This window comes from Pristis pectinata, chromosome 15 (genome assembly GCF_009764475.1).
Source record: "Pristis pectinata isolate sPriPec2 chromosome 15, sPriPec2.1.pri, whole genome shotgun sequence".
Taxonomy (NCBI): Eukaryota; Metazoa; Chordata; class Chondrichthyes; order Rhinopristiformes; family Pristidae; genus Pristis; species Pristis pectinata.
In genome coordinates, this window is record NC_067419.1 from 5,224,302 (window position 1) to 5,243,874 (window position 19,573).

A 19,573-nucleotide genomic window follows, 5' to 3' on the forward strand; every position below is an offset into this window, starting at 1 on the left:
ATGCAACATCCCCAATGACTCGGGAATCCCTGGCCCATGAGTGCTCAAACTGCAGAAGAAGCGTTTCAGTGGCATTGAGACTTTCAAGCCTGTGCATTGGGATCATACAAAAGCTGTGTGTAAATGGCAGAAGGAACACACCACGCTCTGTCAGGCACCTCTGCCTCCATTTGTGGAAGAGCATGGTTCCCACATTGGCCTCATCAGTCACCTTGGAAGCCACACAAATGGAGTGGAATCATCATCATCGATCCTGAAGGACTGTCTTGTGAGAAGATATATCTCATAATATTTAACCACATTAAATTGTTTCATACAGAAATAATCATTCTGTTGCTGAAGTGTTCCACTTTAAACAAAACAATATTAATTTTTCTGTACACAGGACCAGCTGGGTAGAAGCACGGTAGGTGCTGCCAGTAAATTCCAGCCATTGTTTTTCTTTATTGATTTATTTATTTATCATTCCTTCTGCTGTACTAAATATGGCTGCCTTTCTTCTCCAGGGGAAGTCACTCAGTCTCATCTGTGGAGCGCTCACTTGGCTCAAAGACTTTGAAGAGAAAAAAAAACTGGAAGCAGCCCAGCTTTTGGAAGATAGACTTCCACAGCAATGGCAGTCCCAGGATCTCCAGAATTCCTCCGACTTTAGCACCAAGGAATCAGAAGCCAAGGCCCCGGGGGGTGAATTGGACTGGATCACTGAATTTGTGCAGAAGAAGGCTGAACGTGACCTGGTTGATAAATTGAAGGTCAGTTTCAGAAAAGATTTAAGATGGCATTTATGATCCCTTGTATGCTATTGTGATCCATACCATTTGGACTTCCTAGCTTTATTGACCTAACTCTCCAAATAGAGGAGCTGTCTGAAGGTTTGAGTGGTGTGCACAGGAGTCTGAAATAAAAATGGAAAACGCTGAAAATACTTAGCAGGTCAGACGGCATCTGTGATTGGGAATTTGAGTTAAATTTTTAGGTGTGCAAGCTTCTCTTTGAAAAGATTGCAGAGAAAAGGAGGGTCAGTAAGAACAAAAGAGGAATTCTATGGCAGTGTGAAGACCAGATGAGACTGAATGACACAAGTGGTGGTGGCGCCTGCTGAATGAGGATGGTAAGGGCTAGATAATAGCAGAAGCATGTCTGGGGAAAATGTAGTAGAAGATAAATGGAGACTGAGTTTACTAAGAGGAAGAAGAGAGAAACATGAATGCTGGAATGTGAAATACAAGGCTGGAAATGGCTGGTTATCTGATATTATTGAGTCCTGATGCGTGCCATATAATTGGGAACTGTGTATTGGATAAAATAGATGAAGAACCCATTAAAGATTAATATAGTTGCTGCTTTAACAAAGGTAAACTCTTTTGCAGGGATAGAAAGAGCTAGAGATTCAGAGCTTCATTAAAGGCCATTGAAATCAAAGTCTGTGGCATTGGGATCATTCAGAAGAAGCTGATAATTACACATTGGAATCATTAGCCAACAATGGGGCAAGGTTGAATGATGAACGGGGTCACTGAATCGCGAGAGGAATGATGGTGGAGAGAAGGCAAGGAGACGATGGTGAAAGATTGTCAAGAAAGTGCTGAGTTTTTTCAGCATTTTCTGCTTTTGCATCAATGGAGTGACTTGGTGGAAAGAAAGTGCTGCAAGTTCACTGACTGTCCCTCAGTGGCTCCTTATTAAGGTCTGGAGGTGGTGAAAATCCCGTTTTGGCTAATGTTAAATGAAAAAACCTATGACTAAAGAGTGAAGTTTTTCTACTCTGTGCTCTCGTTTCCCTCAGTGTAGTGGATCCCTGACTGTTTAACACGTCTGGAAGTCCACACAATCTGAAATTTAACTGCAATATCGGTAACAATCTCGAAGTATTTGGGCTTCTCATCAGAGATGTCAGACATACAAAGAAATAAAATTACTCCACCCATAGAGCTTGTAAACTATGGGAATATTTCTAAACTACATACTTATTTGTAGGATGAAGAATTAAGAAGAAAGAAAAGGGAGGAACGATTGGAGCAAATGCGTAACAATGTGCAGCTTAAATATGCTTTGAAACGCAAGGTAGGCATTCTATAAACTATAGATGTCGAGGAATGTGTTAGGGTTTGTACAGACAAGAAATAACAATTGAGATTTTATTTTTGTTGCAATTTTGCTCATAAATGGGGTTTGTCTGGTCTACTCGTTGCACCATCCTACTTTTTCCTTCAGTTATTTCAGTGCAATGTTCATTACCACATGTCGTGTAAACCCATTTCCACTGCTCACAAGTCTTTGTGTAGAGTAAAGAAATATTTAAAGAAAGCCTTTCACATTGTCCGGTGTCTGTTAAGCATCATTTAATTTTTTGTGTTCAATATCCTCAACAGACAATTAGTTGTATAATTTCTTCTGCCCCTGCTCAGCAAAACAACTATTGTCTTGTGTGTCCTTCCGACCATTTCTCTGTACATCGGCGCCAAGGTGGTGCAGTGCTTGAGGTGCAGGTAGAAGAGACATCTGTTTGTTAAAAGAAAATAATAAAATGATATTCCTTGTTCCAAAGAGCAGACATCATTCAAGGTTGATGTTCAAGTGAGGCCATCTGATCCAAGGCTTCCTACATCCCTCCCAATGCTCGTTAAAAAACTGAAATGTTTTGCTTTTCTCCTGAGAGCCATTTATCTACTCACTGCATCTAACATTTTCTCTGTACTGTAAAATAATGTATGTTCCACCAGCTAGTCATTGCTGGAATGCTCTTCATCTAACTTGTGCTTGGCCCCAGAGAGATGCTGATGACACAGAACGCCTCATTCAGATGAGCAAAGAAGTGGTGACTCCTGAACAGGTGTCGAACGCTGATGCTCTGGACAAGGAGGATGAGGGCTTCATTCTGGCAGATTATGACAGTGATGATGAAAAGAAATCAAAGGATTCGGGGTAGGTGAAAGTCCTAGCGTCATCTCTGTGATAATGGAAAAGAAAACTTGCATTAAATAGTTCCTTTCATGACCAATGCACTGTGAAGTGTTTTGTAGCTGATGAAGTACTTCTGAAGTTTTGTTGCTGTTGTACTGTAGTGAAATCTGCCTGCTTGTGTACAAAACAAGACCCTGCTAATCTGATAACGATTACATCATCTTAGTGAGGGAAATGTGTTGGCCAGAGTACTAGGGATGACACTGCTTGTCCTTGAATGGGAGATCTTTTATATCCATCTCAGAGTACATGAGATTCAATTTAACAACTCTTCAGAAAGGTGCTGTTTCCGATAGAGCAGCAGTCTCTCAGAAAGGCCATGATCTGTATGGAAATCTCCCACATCTCTTGGGGAGCAGTTGAACCCACAACCTTTTGTTTCAAAGGAGGGAGTATTAGCAATTAAACGTCAGCCAACACTGAACATTCTGTTGCTGGGGAGATTTTTGGTTCTAGGTCCTTGGGGTAGTATTGTTGAGTTCCTATTGTCACAGTGTTTGAGAACTTGAGTGACCAGAATATGATGATAGCAACAATATAGCTCATAATTACCTACCTGAACTTTTACACTTCTCAGCTTTCCCCAGTGGGAAAGACAACTGACTTTCGACATGGTTATTGCATTTCTTGGCCAACTAGCTAATCTCGGCCAGGCTGGCGACTGGAACTGCAACTGACCTTGATGCCAGTAGACTATAAAAAAGAATAACGAGCCCATCCTCCTGCTCTTGATTTCTGTCCAATGGTACAGAGAGAGTGGTTGTTTCACAAGTGTTGGACGTGAGCAAGTTGACCTCCATTTGCGAGAAACTGGTCACTGAGGAAAGTCTGGGTGGTCTTCTAGTCTCCCTGGACCTTACTAAGCAAAGTATGGAGTAAATTATATAGGCCTTGGACTACTCTGTCCATTGAAGAATTACATATAAAACCTGCGGAAAGTTGATCCCTGCTGTGTTGCACAGTATATGTTTTTATGATGTTTTATGGCTGGTTCTTCCCTTTTTCATTTTTTTTCAGCCTGTCTGACGAGGATGATTTGGAGGAAGAACATGTGACTAAGGTTTGGAGGACAGACATTGCCTACTCCACTTATTTTAGTGATTTGTGCCCGATGTACATCATCAAAAGGGGCCTTTCGTACTAGAGGCCCATATCAAATCCCAGTGATTGATTTGAAGCCAAATAATAAGTTGCTGCTGCTGTTAGTGAACTAACCTCTTTCTTTACTGGTTAATCTTTGATTAACAAATATAACACCTTTTTAGTAGCTTGCGGAGTTGCACCTGGCACGTTGCCAAACAGACTTTTACACCGAGCTGCCTTAGGAGAGGTTTTGTGGAGCATCTTAAAGGAAGAAATCATAGAGGGAGGGTTTAGGGAGGAAATCCCAACACTGATAGCACGGCTGCCAGCGATGATTGAATTCACATGCTCAGAAGACCAAAAATGAGAAATGTAAATTGGGCAGATTTGTGCGGTTGGAGGTTCTCAGTGACTGTGAGGGGAGATGGTCATCGTGGGATTTGCAATTGTAAGTTATCCTCTTAAAGTTGAGGCATTGCTTAAACCATATCAATATTGTTCAGCAAGAATAGAACTTGGACATGGGGAACTCTCATTTTTCCTTTGAACACAGAGGCCATTCAGCCCATCAATTCAATGCCAGCTCTTAGAGCCAACCCACCACTACTGTATCCCCCTCATGTCTCCCTAGAAGCTATTCTCACATACCTATCAACTCCCCCCAACTTTCCTGCCACCCACCTATGCTAGAAGTAATTTTCAGTAGGCAATTAATCTATCAGCGTGCCTTTGGACTTGGGGGAGGCACCCCAGGGGAACCTACATGGCCGTGGAGAGAACAGGCAAAGTCTACACAGACCTGAACCTGGATCTCTTGAGCTCTAAGACGGCAGCAATACCTCCTGTGCCAATGGGCCAGCAGCTTAAGAATTCTGTTGTCCTGTAGTTCATGGAAGGTAGAATAAGGGAGGCCAACCAGGAGTGCATAGGAGCAGACAAGTCTAGAGGTAACAAAAACAGGGAGGAGGATTTCAGTAACAGATGAGCTGAGGCAGGGCAGAGTGGGTTGATGTAATAGCGATGGAAGTGCAACTTGGTGATGGTGCAGATATGGTCCAAAGTTCATCTGATGATCGAATATGACACTTAAAGTTGCAAATGATTTGGTTCATATTCAAACAGTTCCCAGTGGGACCGAAAATGGAATTAGTGTCTACTGTACAGAGTCTACACTGATGACTACAGACAATGGCTTTCATCTTCCCAATATTTAGTTGGGAAACTTTTCTGTTTGTCCAATATTGCATATTGCCCAAGAAGGATGATAATTGTGAGAGAGCAGGGAGTTTTAAAGAGATGTGGTGTTGGAAGCAGGATTGGGTGAATACTGATACTGTGTGTGGTTTTTTTGGGTGTTGATGGGGGAAACATAGGACACAGGAATGGGAGAGGGTAGAACATGAGATTCTTGAAGGAAGGTGGAAGGTGGTGGGTGGGATTGGGAAGTGAAACTGTTTCAGGTTTTTCTGCTTGCTACTGGATAATTGGAGTGGAAGCAAACAAGTGTGGTCCCTAGCGGCTAGATAAAGTGTCAAAGAGTACTAGCAAGTTAATACAGATATGAAGGAATAGGTTACCTTCCTGACAAGCATGTACTTTTGTTGACTTTGAAAAGAGCCATTTCGGTACATGTAGTGAATGATTGTAACAGTTGTCTGTCATATTTGTTAAAATCTGTGTGTTTTAGGATTTTAATTGTTGCTTATTATTGATATTCGTGCCGTGATTAATCTTCCTAGGAGCCGCAAACACAGTATAACCCCAGGCTCCAGTAGTTTAAAACCCAGTGTAAGGAGGAGTAATGTTAGCAAGGGTTCCAGATCCTGATCATTATGCTGATGAATGGCAATGGATGAGAAAACATTGCAGCCTCCATACAGTCTGAGTTCACACATAAAGCACTGTTGGACATAATGTGCAGAATGCCCTCTAGGGTAAGGTAATAGAGGAAGGTGACTAGATAGGAGGAGGATGATATTGGAGGTTAAACAATGGAACTGGACTTGGATCTGGTCAGTTGTGATATTACAGTTAGGCTCTAGATATTCAGTAATAACCATTTTAATTGCTCTTTTCCCCCGTTCCCCCCCAACCCCCAACTCCTCACTCCAAGTGAAACATGTTAACAACCATTTCTAGGCGTTTCCCTTCACTCTGGAAATTTGACTGTTCCCCTGATACGTGTCATCCCTCCACTCCAGTGTGACTATATGCTATGCTGGAGGACAAGGATAGCACAATTGACATTCCCTGGGCAATGCTTTTAGATGCTGTAGGAACAGATTAAGTTGTCTGGAATTAGCCATCATTAATTTGCTCCCGGGACAAAGAGGGTTTTCTGATAGCATGCAGATTGAAACCCCAGTCTAATAAAAGTATTTTGCTTAACACTCGTCGTTCTATTCTCCACTATCCCCAGTCACCCTCTGATCCTCCAAACATTGATTCTTTATTTCGTCCCCCACACCTCCCCCCCCATCCCCACCACTTCTCTCATTGCTGCCCTGACCACCACAAGCCCCACTTGTCCTTCCCCACCTCTGGTTACAACACTGGCACCAGTCACTATTGCACTTCCAATATCCATATCAACAACAAGAAATGTTCTTCAAAACCCTTGACTCCGCCCCTCCTTCCATCTGAGTTAACATGTCAAGTCAATGACCTTTCATCAGAGCAGGAGAAGTGAGAAAGCAGGTTTTAAGTTGTGGGGGTGGGATGGGGGTGGTATGGAGACCACAAAGGGAATGTCTGTGGTAGGGTGGAGATCAAAATTGTCCAGGTCTACCTAATAGACGAATGAGGGCACAAAAAATAGAGGAAGTCCCCGGGGCCTGACGGAATATTCCCCAGGCTGCTTCGTGAGGCGAGGGAGGAGATTGCTGAACCGTTGGCTAGGATCTTTGAGTCCTCATTGTCCACGGGGATGGTACCCGAGGATGGGAGGGTGGCAAATGTTGTCCCCTTTTTCAAAAAAGGTAGTAGGGATAGTCCAGGGAATTACAGACCAGTGAGCCTTATGTCTGTGGTGGGCAAGCTGTTAGAAAGGACTCTAAGAGATAGGATCTATGATCATTTAGAGAATCATGGACTGATTAGGGACAGCCAGCATGGATTTGTGAAGGGAAGATCTTGCCTCACTAGCCTGATAGGGTTCTTTGAGGAGGTGATCAGGCAGATTGATGAGGGTAGTGCAGTAGATGTAGTCTACATGGATTTTAGTAAGGCTTTTGACAAGGTTCCACATGGTAGCCTTCTTCAGAAGGTCAGAGGCCAAGGGATCCAGAGAGGTCTGGCCGTGTGCATTCAGAATTGGCTTGCCTATAGAAAGCAGAGGGTTGTGGTGGAGGGAGTGCATTCAGATTGGAGGGCTGTGACTAGTGGTGTCCCACAGGGATCTGTTCTGGGACCTCTACTTGTTGTGATATTTATTAATGACTTAGATGAGGGGGTGGAAGGGTGGGTTAGCAGATGACACAAAGATCGGTGGTGTTTTGGATAATGTGGAGGGCTGTTGAAACTTGTAGAGGGACATTGATAGAATGCAGAGCTGGGCCGAGAAGTGGCAGATGGAGTTCAATCCGGAGAAGTGTGAGGTAGTACACTTTGGAAGGACAAACTCCAAGGTGGAATACAAGGTAAATGGCAGGATTCTGGGCAGTGTAGAGGAGCAGAGGGATCTGGGGGTTCATATCCACAGATCACTGAAAGTTGCCTCACAGGTGGATAGGGTAGTTAAGAAAGCTTATGGGATGTTAGCTTTCATAAGTCGTGGGATCGAGTTTAAGAGCCGCGAAGTAATGATGCAGCTTTACAAAACGCTGGTTAGACCACACTTGGAGTACTGTGTCCAGTTCTGGTCACCTCATTATAGGAAGGATGTGGAGGCATTGGAAAGGGTGCAGAGGAGATTTACCAGGATGCTGCCTGGATTAGAGAGTGTGGATTATGAGGAGAGACTAAAGGAGCTAGGGCTTTACTCATTGGAGAAAAGGAGGATGAGGGGAGACATGATAGAGGTATACAAAATATTAAGAGGAATAGATAGAGTGGACAGCCAGCGCCTCTTTCCCAGGGCACCAATGCTCAATACAAGAGGGCATGGCTTTAAGGTAATGGGTGGGAAGTTCAAGGAGACGTCAGAGGGAAGTTTTTCACCCAGAGAGTGGTTGGTACATGGAATGCGCTGCCTGGGGTGGTGGTGGAGGCTGATATGTTGGTCAAGTTCAAGAGATTGTTAGATAAGCATATGGAGGAATTTAAGGTATGTGGGAGGATGGGGTTAGATAGTCTTAGGAGTGGTTTGAAGGGCGGCACAACATGGTGAGCCGAAGGGCCTGTATTGTGCTGTACTGTTCTATGGAACTGTAATATGCGGAACAAAGCAGTTACCAGGAGTCTGAAGCAATTGTTAGTGCCTCAGCAGCATCCATGTAAGCTTTTTTTCCCAGCCATATAAACAGTCTAAGGTAAGATCACCAAATATATGCGAGTCTAGGTATATTGTTTGAAGGAGAGGAACTCCCATGATTACAGGGCATTCATATCCAGCAGTAGTCACTGGACAGTGACCAAGGATAGTTGCTAGGTTTTACTTCTTAATCCATCTAAACTCAAGAGGTCCAAATGCCAGCTGTGGTACCCTAACCTCCTTGCTGAAATATTTAACTTGATACAGGCTATAATGGGACCAGGCATCCTTCAACCTGCAGGGCTTTTTACTACACCATTCTGGGAGCAGTTGTATTTTAATCGCAAAGGGAATTGGGTTCCTCTACCATGGGAACAGCCCACCTTTTCAAACAGAGTTAATGCCAGGATTATTCTGATGTGAACTAAGAGGCAGGCAGTGAATAGCGTCAAGATTGTTAGGGATATGAATGTCCGCTGTTTCTGAGCTAACCTCATGCAATTTTTCTCTTCCTAGATCTATTACTGCAGCCGCACACACTCCCAACTCACTCAGTTCATACATGAAGTTAAGAAAAGTCCATTTGGTAAAGAGATCAGGCTGGTGTCACTTGGGTCTCGACAGGTAAGTAATGTAAAGGACGGATCCATGCTGTTGGGTCTAGTATCCCCATGGTTTTATTTAGTTGTGCCTTTAACAGAAGAATTGAATCATGCAACTACAGTCTAGCCAAATGAGAAATTCTACCACTAATAAGACATAATGTCTGGCAAAAATGCAGGTTCAGAAGAGTTAGAGTGACGTTGTTGATTGAGAAACACTTAATATTTCAATTGGACAACCTTTCATCAGAACTGATAGTTCAGTGCAAATGTCCTTATTCTGTTTCTCCATCAGATGCACCTTCATCTAAGTTCTTTTGCTTTTGGAATTTCACTTCTAGAAAATTGGGTTCCATTTGAGAGGACCAGGGAAATTGGAATAAATCACCAATGTTTTGACTCAGTGATGCCAAGCCATAGTCTCAAGGGACTGTAGCAGGAACAGCAGAAGGGTGTCCAAGGGACCCCATGACTGAGATCATGGAAAAGAATGAGTTTGAACTGGTACTGTCCACCTTGACTTGTATATTTTAATGCTGATTGCACTTGAAACAGGAAAATTAATCAACAGGGGAATTGATCAAAATACATATCTGAAGGGAATTATGCTGTGTTTCTTCTCATGCCATCAGTTTCCAGGAATGGAGGTTGGGAATGAGGTTCTTCAAGATCATTCATTCCACCTTTCTGCATTCACATTCTGACTGGGAATTTAGCTTTCCTGGTTGGAGAAGAGCCACATGGTGAGGATCCAGAAAAGGGGAATGTGATGAACCTGCATGCAAGATCAGAAATAGCTCAGATTTCTTGTTTTGCACCTCTTTCAATGGAGCTGACTCTTCCCGGGGATGTGAATCATGGGAGACTGCATTCTTCCAGTACCTCACCAGGACAGTTGAATCATGCATAACACAAGCCTTTGTAAGCTGCAAATTTGCATGCAAGCAAAATAGGTAGTAGGAAGCCTGCCCCTGGGGTAGGTATCTATCTTTTTGTGATGAAATCCTTAATCCAGTGAAGAGTCATTCCCTGGAAGTTCATCAACTACCTGACTCTAAGTGGCCGGATCTCCTCACTTGGCATTAGCCTGTCACTGATTCATAAGTTGCGACCATGGTGTGCACTGCTCATGACTGTGTTCGGCAAGTGAACTGTAGTGCATTTTCTTCAACGTTTGTAATCTCTGTGTGTGGGAGGGTGCGGTCACATAATCAGCACTCATGTATCCTTCCTCTCAATGGTGATTTAACGTGGAAGCTCTTGATGGTAGACACAGCTAAGAAATATCACTAGTGATGTCAGTCATCTGGGGAAAAGTGTGAATTTGGGGGGGAAACTGTAAAATATCTTTTAAAGAACTAGATCCGGTGTCTGCTTTCATTTAATTCTTTGTCCAGTCTAATTGTTGGTTAGCATTTTGAGCCGGCAGTTACTGGCCATTTCACCAAATTAACTTTCTTCACCCGCCTAGTCTTAGACTGAGCCAGGGACTGGGAAAGGTCAGGATCTCACTCAGCTAGAGGTCCCTTGCCAGTCATCCATTCATTTGTCCAAAACATCTCAGTGGATGGTTGGCCACCAACATAAATCCGGGGGGTTCCACCTTCCTAATGACATGACAGGTGTGCGGCTTTGGCAAGCAGGAAAGTGGCCAAGTTAATGGTTGGCAACCATGCTGCCAACCTGGCCACCTTCCAGCTGGAAACAAGGTCTATGGGCCAGAAGATTCAGCCCAAGGTCCTTAGTTCCCTCCTTCAGTCCTAATGGTAGATGACATTAGCTACGTTTACAGGAACCCAGCCAAAAAATCTACTTGAGCTGACCTTCTGAAAACAGCCTCCTTCAGTGACTTTAACTTGGCCATGACTTCGTCATATTGTTTGTTGAATGTTGACTAATTCGAGCACCTGTGCCTCGCCTGTTAATGGTATAAGTTGATGAATAGCATTCAGATAAAAGAGCTTGCTGCTTTTTCTATTTTCCTCCCATTGCTTTGAAGAACCTGTGTGTAAATGAGGAGGTGAGGTGCCTGAGGTCAGTCCAGTTGATCAACGATCGGTGCCTGGAAATGCAGAAGAACAAACGCGGTGAGTACTTTTCTCTTTGTGGAATTTATGCCAAGTCCTTCTGCCGCCTTTAACGCACCCCCCCCCCCCCCCCCCCCCCCTTCCATCAGCAACCTAAGGTGCATCACTGGACCAGGTGGCATTATTACTTTAAGCAGAGACAGGCTTTTCAAAACCTATTCCATTCCCTAGTTAAATCTTTTCCCCGTCTCTGGCAGTCTTAACATCTTTCAGATTGCTTCAGACTGAGGCAAGTTGTATCACCTGAGTCATTGTGTTGAAGACAAAATGGCTGAATAGTTTTCTTCCATGAGACAGTGCCAAGGGGAGTTGGACTTGCAGTTGTATGAATTTGACCTTATCTGTATTTTCTGCAACTAGGAGCTAAACACAGAATGATTGGTCGGTCCATCTAACACATTACATCCTGCAGTATTCTGGTAATTTGAACCCATTAGTTCTGATGATAATCTGACAGGCAGTGCTGGGACTATACAACCTTGTGTGGCTCTGTTCAACACTGGATCTGTGCATGTTCAGTCAAATAGAGTCCATACTTATTAAGGAGAAAGATGAGAAGAATGACCTGTGAGCGTTGCAGATCTGAGGTAAAAACAGTATGTTGTACTTCACAACAGGTTTCTCATTACCTGAGGATGAAAAAAATACATTCATTTATTTTGTGGTTTGGGCCTTATGTCAGAGCTGCTGATGCTGCCCTGCAATGTGGTTGTTGCAATATTGTTGCTGAATTTGCTGATCTTTGTCCTGACAGATGTACAATTCTGAGAGAAGTCTCGGCTTGCGGGGGGGGGGGGGGGGGGGGGGGGGGGGGGGGGGGGGGGTGGTGGTGAACAGGACTTTTACTTCTGAGTTATAAAGTAGAACAGTCCTTTTAGTACTGTGATTGGTAGACTTGAGGTGGCACCCTCACTCTGCAGAGTATTACATTCAGCCCTAATCTTGTTGTCACCTGACATTTACCAGAAGGGATTGGGTGCAGGGTCCCTAATTGGTATTGGTTTATTATTGTCACTTGTATTGAGGTACAGTGAAAAACTTGCATACCGATCGTACAGATCAACTCATTGCACTGTGCATTGAGGTAGTACAGGGTAAAAGCAATAACAGAATACAGAGTAAAGTGTCACAACTACAGGGAAGTGCATTGCAGGTAGACAATAAAGTGCAAGGATTACTTAATCCCTAATTAACATTCAGCAATAAATAAAAGGCTGGAGGAACTCGGTGGGTTGAGCAGCATCTGTAGGGGGAAAGGAATTGTTAATGTTTCAGATCAAAACCCTTGTGTCTTCCTAATTAACATGTCTTACCCTGGAGCACTTGAGGCCAATTGTAGTGCCTCTACTTGCTGCTGTGACAGGGTAGCTCAATGTGCCACAGCATTTGAACCATGGCCTCTGTTCTTTGGCCTGGCATTTTTGTTGAGCAATGCTCTTGCTCATAACAGAAATGGGAAAACATCTGTAGTTTCCTTTTTGTGCAGTATTACAAGATTAAGTAGGCTCAGCAATAAATGCTGGCCTTGTCAGCAACAACCGCATACAGTAAATAATAAGAAAGGTTGCAGAGCTTTACTAATCTAATTGAAGGATGTGGTTAATCCTCTGCACGAAAGCAAGATTCCCAGTTGGATTTAAGATAGAAAGCAAGTTGATGTCCTAAAATGCTTCATAGTCAATAAAAATATTTTTCAAATATTGAAACCTAGTGAACATGAGAACATGATTCTAATTTTCACAATGCAATCTCCCATAAACGACAGAGTTTTAACAAACAACTAATCTGTTACAAGTGTCTGTCTTTTCTGTCAACTCTTATTCTCCATGGTGTTCAGGATTTTGATAATGCTTCTTGTTTAGTATTATGTAGTCTCTAGTTAATTTCATGTAAAGAGGTGATTCTGATTGATGTATTGTTCATTTTACTAACTGGGTGTGAAGGGGTTTTATTTTCATTGAAAACGTTGCCCAGGGAACACAGTGATCAGGTTAGAGGAAAGAGCTGCTGTTCCAATAACCTTTCTGTATTAGCTGACAGAAAAGGCGGCGAGGATGCAGAGGAGACGCCTAAACGGAAGCGCAAGAGCCGAGTGACTTGCCCATTCTACAGCCATGAGCAGATGCAGTTCCTGCGCGATGAGTTGCTGGTGGAGGTGAAGGACATAGAACAGTTGGTGTCACTGGGAAAGGAGATGAAGGCGTGTCCGTACTATGCCAGCCGCTATGCAATTCCACCAGCACAGGTAAGGATAGGTTCAGCTTGTTAACAACCTCATCATAGAAGTCCTTCAGGGCAGTGTCCTTGGCCCATTTATCTTAGTTGCTTCATCAGTGATCTTATCTCCATGGTACGCTCAGAGTTGAGAATGTTTGCTGATAAAATTGAACATTGTAAAATCATTTGCAGCTTCTCAGATAATGAAGAAGTTTGTGCATGCATGCAATAAGACCTTGGAAACATCTAAGCATGGGGCATGGGTTGGTTAATAATAGGTACAATTCAGGCCATACAAGTTTAACCAAGAACATTTTTAATAATAAAGAATCTGAACACCTACTCTTGCTATTCTGTAGCAATTACCATCACCAAATCATTAATATTCTGTAATCGCAATTGACCAGAAACATAACTGAATCACCCACGTTTAAGCACTGCCTAGAAGGACAGGCTGGTGGGTAGCTTGGGGTGAATACTGCACCTTTGGATTCCTCAAAGCCTTTCCACTGTTCACCAGGCAGTTCAAGGATATGATAGTGTACTCTCCACATGCCAAGTTGAGTGTAACTCCAGCAACACCTTGAGTTCAGCAACATCCAGGGCAAAGCAGCCTGTTTAAAGGGCATGTGTCCACCACTCTAAATGTGCATTCCTCCACTGCTGGGGAACTTCGGCTGCAGTGTGCACCATTTACAAAGCACGCTGTGTCTACTCACAAAAGCTGCTCCATCAGCGCCTTCCAAATCTCTGACCTCTACCACCTGAAAGAGCAAGGGCAGTGTACATGTAGAAAAGCAAAAAATTGCAGATGTTGTTAGTCTGAAGTGAAAATTGAAAAGGGTGGGAATGCTCAACGAGTCGGGCAGCATTTGCGAAGAGAGAAACAGAAGTTTCAGTTGATGACCTTTCGCTTGCTTGACGTTACCACCATTTACACATGGGGAAATCCACCACCAGAAGATATCCTTCCAAATCATGCGCCATCCTGATTTGGAAGCATATCACCATTCTTTCATTGTCACTGGCCTGGGCCCAGCATATGGATGCAATCACAAGGAAGGTGCGCCAGCATCTTTACTTTCTTAGGAGGTTCAGCTTGTTACTGAACATTCTAACAAATTTCTACAGAAGTACTGTTGAAAGTACCCTGACTGGTTGCATCATGGTCTGGTATGGCAATTCGAATGCACAGGAGCATAAGAAGCTGCAGAGAGTAGTAGACTCAGCCCAGTACGTCACGGGTGCATCTCTCCTCACCATTGTTAGTATATACAGAAGGTGCTGCCTCAGGAAGGCAACATCCATCATCAAAGATTCCCTCTCATCATGTTTTTTCTTGTAAAAATTGTGTAATTTATGTTTAATGTATGTTTTTCTTGTGAATGCTGCTTATATGATGCTATGTGCCTGTGATGCTACTACTTTTCATTGCACCTGTGCATGCATGTACTTGTGCATGTGACAATAAACACGACTTTGACCTTTGAATTTGAAATCGTAGAATTCCTTTCCAACAGCATAGCGGGCAGAACTTCACCATGTGGACTGCTGCAGTTCAAGAAGAATGCTCGCCAGCACCTCCTTGTGGCTAATGAGATGGGCAATAAATGTCAACCTTGCTGGAGGTGCCCCACCTTCTGCACAAAAAAAAATTAAAATGCAGTGGGTAGTCACCTTCTTGACCTTTGATGGAAGAAATATCATTGATGAAGGAGCTGGATTTGGTGGAAAACTCTGGAAACTACTGTTGGTCTTTCTTACATAAACTTATGGATGTCCATCTCAGGTGCACTAGGTCTGGTTTTAGACTCTTATCTTACTTAACGTACTGATGGTGTTCTTGTTAAAGAAGTTTGTCCTCGAGGATTGAGCAGTTGTTACTGTGCGTCCTGTCTGCAGTCAGTTGAGTTGATGAGAATGAGGTTAAATAGATCACCTCCCCGTTGGTTCTTCACCCCCTGTCAGAGTCATGTCTGGCATATACTGAAGGATTTTCCAGCTCAGTCTTGAATAGCATTCCCAAGCTTGGGATGATTGTTGAAGTCCCCTGCCTTGAGTGCATTCTACCCTTAGTGCTTCCTTCAACTGGTGTTTAACATAAGGGAGGGCTTGTACACCTGCTGATGGGGAGGGGTGTCTAGGTATTGACCAGCAACAGATTTTTCAAACCCTGATGGACCTGTAGCACTTCCATGGTCATTCATATCTCCCAGCGAAGGTCGACCTGGCAGTGGAACCTGATCGCAAGGGGCTGTAGAGGGTTGTAGACTCAGCCAGCTCCGTCACGGGCACAACCATCCCCACCTTCGAGGACTTCTTCAAGAGGCGCCTCAGGAAGGTGGCATCATCACTAAGGACCCTCGTCATGCGGGACATGCCCTCTTCTCATTACTACCATCAGGGAGGAGGTACAGGAGCCTGAAGACCCACGCACAATGATTTCAGAACAGCTTCTTCCCCTCAGCCGTCAGATTTCTGAACGGTCCATGAACCCATGAACACTACCTTGTTATTCCTTTTATTTTGCACTATTATATTTTTGTAATTTCTATGTCTTTGCACTGTACTGCTACTGCAAAACAACATATAAGTCAGTGATAATAAACCTGATTCTGATGATATTAACAGTGGTTGGAGAAGTTGGTAACTGGCTGGTGGGAGAGATTTTTTTTTAAGAATGACTGTTTTTGGGTTATTGCTTGTCTAGTGTGTGGGGAACAAATTGTCTTAATTTAAGTTCATCCCAGATGTTAGAATTTTGCAAGCATGAGCTTAGAATGCCTTAATTCAATCCAGATCTGAAGATGTTATTCAAGATTTGTTTTACTCTCTCCATGAGTGGGAGTTGCTTAGTGACAAAATTTTTAATTATTGAATTGGATGATAGCTGTTCCTTTAAATTACATTAGCTAGCCCCCACTAATTACAATCCATGACCCATCACAGGATGGTGGGCTCAGTTTTAGCTGGTCTTTAACTATAGACTTGAGGATTCGAGTCACACCGAATGGAACACGCTTCTGTGACTTTGACTGTGAATTAAAACCTTAGTTCTCTCTCCCAATTGTCATTTTGCCCAGGTGTGGGGAGTGTGGTAGTAACAATCGGTGGAAGTGAATCGCACTGGATTCACTTCATCTGCAGTGGAATAGCCTGGCAAAGGCTGCGGCTGGTCCCTCTGGGTTCATGGTTGGTGCTGCTCAGTGACTCTCTGCTTCTTGTAGGTTTTATGAGGATGTGAAATGATTATTGGATTACAGGTGATTTTGAAGCAGGCATTTAGTTGATACTGTAAGGGGAATGAACGTTGCCTCTCTTTATTTCTGACAGTTGGTGGTGATGCCCTACCAAACGCTGCTGCACAGCTCGACCAGGCGGGCATCTGGCATTAAACTGAAGGGGCAGGTGCTGGTGATTGATGAAGCGCATAATCTGATCGATACCATCACTGCCATTCACAGCTACAAGGTGACTGGATCACAGGTGGGTACTGTTAATTTAGAATCATGAAACAGTACAGTACAGGAAGCTTTTTGACCTATCCACCATTCCTGACTAGCCATCTAATTAGTCCCAATCCACTGCTCTTCCCTGCACTTCTACAGACATTTTTCTTTTGGGTATCTTAACAATTTCCCTATTTTGTGGCCTAAATTTAAAGGCCTCAACTACTGCCCAGACTTGCGATAAACTAATTTAGAACAGACTAGATGTTAAACTGGGATTTTATCTGCTATATTTTTCACTGTGGGAACATTACCTTTAAGAATAAGAGAAGTACACAGAATCAGAGTGCACCACTGAGCCACGAGCAGCACCTGTGAGGTAATCATGAAGTTGCTGAGGTAGATGCAGTGTTTGCTCCAAATGGTACAGAACTGGATGGCTGTGTGAGGTTTTTGAGGAGGATGAAGAGAGGCTTTGAAAATTCACTACCCAAAAGGGCTGTGGAGTCTCTGTCCATGAGTATATTTAAGAAAGTGATCGACAGAGTTTTAGATGTTGAGGGAACCAAAGGATATGGAGTGAGTGCAGGAAGGTAGTGCTAATGTTAAAGGCCAGCCATGTTGAATTTGCTGAAGAGCAGAGCAGGCATGAGGGGGTGACTGACCAGCATCCACGTGTTCTATAAGTTTGTGTGCATCATAGGTTGTGGGCCCTGACAGACTATTGCTTCAAAAAAACAGTTACCCGAGAGCCTTACGGTGCAAAAGTCAGCCTTTTTGGCCTACAAAATCCATGCCATCTAATCTAGGCCTGCATTCCATTCCTTCTGATAGCTGATTCCACCCTTTGTCCACATCCCACACATTTCAATCTTCCTACTCTCTAATCCTCCACATTTATTTTACTCTCCCTGCTTGTTGACATCCCACCCAGTCTGATCTCAGTTTGCTTCCCATACCTTTTATGACAGACTGTCTTTAATGTTGTCTTCACTCCTTTTAAAACTCCTCTTCCAAATCACAAATACTCTCTTTAAAAGGGTTATGTTTTGTTTCTTCTGTGTGCAGCAACCTAAGCTGTTATATTCCAAGCGTCCTCTGAAACAGATGTTTCCCGTTGCTCGTGTACTGATTTTTGTGAGCTCAACTAGAAGTTAGGAGAGAGAAAAAGGAAAGCATTAACTTCTTAAGGAGGTTGCCAGTGATAGTAAGTGGCATGTTTGGGTTTGAATGTTTAAGTATGTAGAGCGAGTGAACTAAACACTTCAGTCTTTGGGTCTTAACACGTCGATGAGGAAGGGCATGTAGGTAAGAGGAAAGTTCAGAGGGTCACTGCCCATGGATAACGTCAATGGAGACCAATCAAGTTGCATTATAATTTATTTTTTTATGGCATGGGCATAGCTGACAATGCCAGCAATTAATGTCCATCCCTAATTGTTCTTGAAGGTAATGGTGAGCTGCCACCTAGTAGCTTCTGGAGTTCAGAAAAGTGACAGGGGACTTCAGTGAAAGATTCTGAAAGATCTTGACAGGGTGGATTTGGGGATAATGTGTCCTCTTATGGGAGCTTCTAGAACCAGTGATGACTGGTTAAAAGCTAGAAATTGCCTACTTAAGCCAGAGATGTGTTCCAAAGACTCACGCCTTTTTTTCGGAGTCTTGTCAGTCTTTGGAACACTGATGGAAGCAGAATCGGACTGTTTTTCAAGTCAGAGATAGATTCATATATTTGTATGTAAGTGAGCTGCGGGCAAAGAGTTGTGTAAATGGGAGTGTTATGCAGGCATCTCTTTGACAGACGTGAGGAGAACCGGGTTTCTTCATCTTTTGTTATACCTTTCTTTTCCCAGTTGTGCTGCGCTCACTCCCAACTCTCTCAGTACCTGGAACGTTACAGGTGAGGTCTGATTTTTTTTCTCTCACAAACCATTGTCCCATCTTCTCTATTGTGAGTTATGTAGGGTCAGTGACTGTTCACTAAATTGTACAATGTGGCAGAGTCAGCCACGCTGAGGGCTCAGGTTTGATCTCTGGTCTGAGCTCTGTTAGATGGCGGTTGGGAGGGAGATACAAAATTAATCTGTGCTTTATGACATTGGTGTTGGAAGAGGAAGATAGAACTGGGATTTGTGTGATGCTGCTGAATCCATTTCTTAAGCTTGTGCAAAAGGAATGGCTGTGGGAGAATTGTTGGGTGGTGACATACCTGCAGGACTGAATCTCAAAAATAAATGTAAGGGAACAAAAAGTGCTAATTTAAAACTGAACAATCTTATCGTTCAGTCGGAGTTAATTCTGTTATCAGCTTGTTCTTGCTATACTTAGGATGTCTTGAGTACTGTGCTCTGGTTTGTTTCCCAAACTGATCTGACCAAGGGACTGGGCTTGATCTACTTAACCAATGAGCCTTTGACTCGGTGGTAGCATCACCATTTCTGAGTGTAGGGGCAGGATTCAAGCCCTCTCCAAATACTGCTGGTGAATGGGTACTGGGAGTTCAAGTCTGAATTTTGGGTTAATATCCCTCAAGTTATTTGTACCCATTGGGAGTGAGTATATCATTTGTGAACACCGATAAAACCATATTGGAGTAACCTAACTGGTATAAAACATGATTGTGGCATGGAGGGGGTAATCACATTGTGGCTGTTAGGCCATTAATCAACTGCAAATCCTTCCGTCCTAACATCTCCTCACTGGAAGGGAGTAAAAATGTATAACTAGCAACGCTTTACTTTTTTTTTACTTTTCTGTTCA

The 19,573-nt window shown here is 43.3% G+C and overlaps 1 protein-coding gene across 2 annotated transcripts in view; it reads left to right on the plus strand.

Moving 5' to 3' along the window:
* Positions 1–19,573, plus strand: part of ddx11 (DEAD/H (Asp-Glu-Ala-Asp/His) box helicase 11) — a 59,550-nt gene that overhangs the window by 7,554 nt on the left and 32,423 nt on the right. For both annotated transcript variants that reach the window (XM_052030140.1, XM_052030141.1), the window contains exons 3-11: positions 507–752; positions 1,978–2,064; positions 2,771–2,925; positions 3,982–4,024; positions 8,975–9,082; positions 11,060–11,147; positions 13,181–13,392; positions 16,698–16,850; positions 18,667–18,713. In XM_052030140.1, coding sequence (XP_051886100.1) covers positions 507–752; positions 1,978–2,064; positions 2,771–2,925; positions 3,982–4,024; positions 8,975–9,082; positions 11,060–11,147; positions 13,181–13,392; positions 16,698–16,850; positions 18,667–18,713 — 1,139 coding nt within the window. The remainder of the gene's footprint in view (positions 1–506; positions 753–1,977; positions 2,065–2,770; positions 2,926–3,981; positions 4,025–8,974; positions 9,083–11,059; positions 11,148–13,180; positions 13,393–16,697; positions 16,851–18,666; positions 18,714–19,573) is intronic.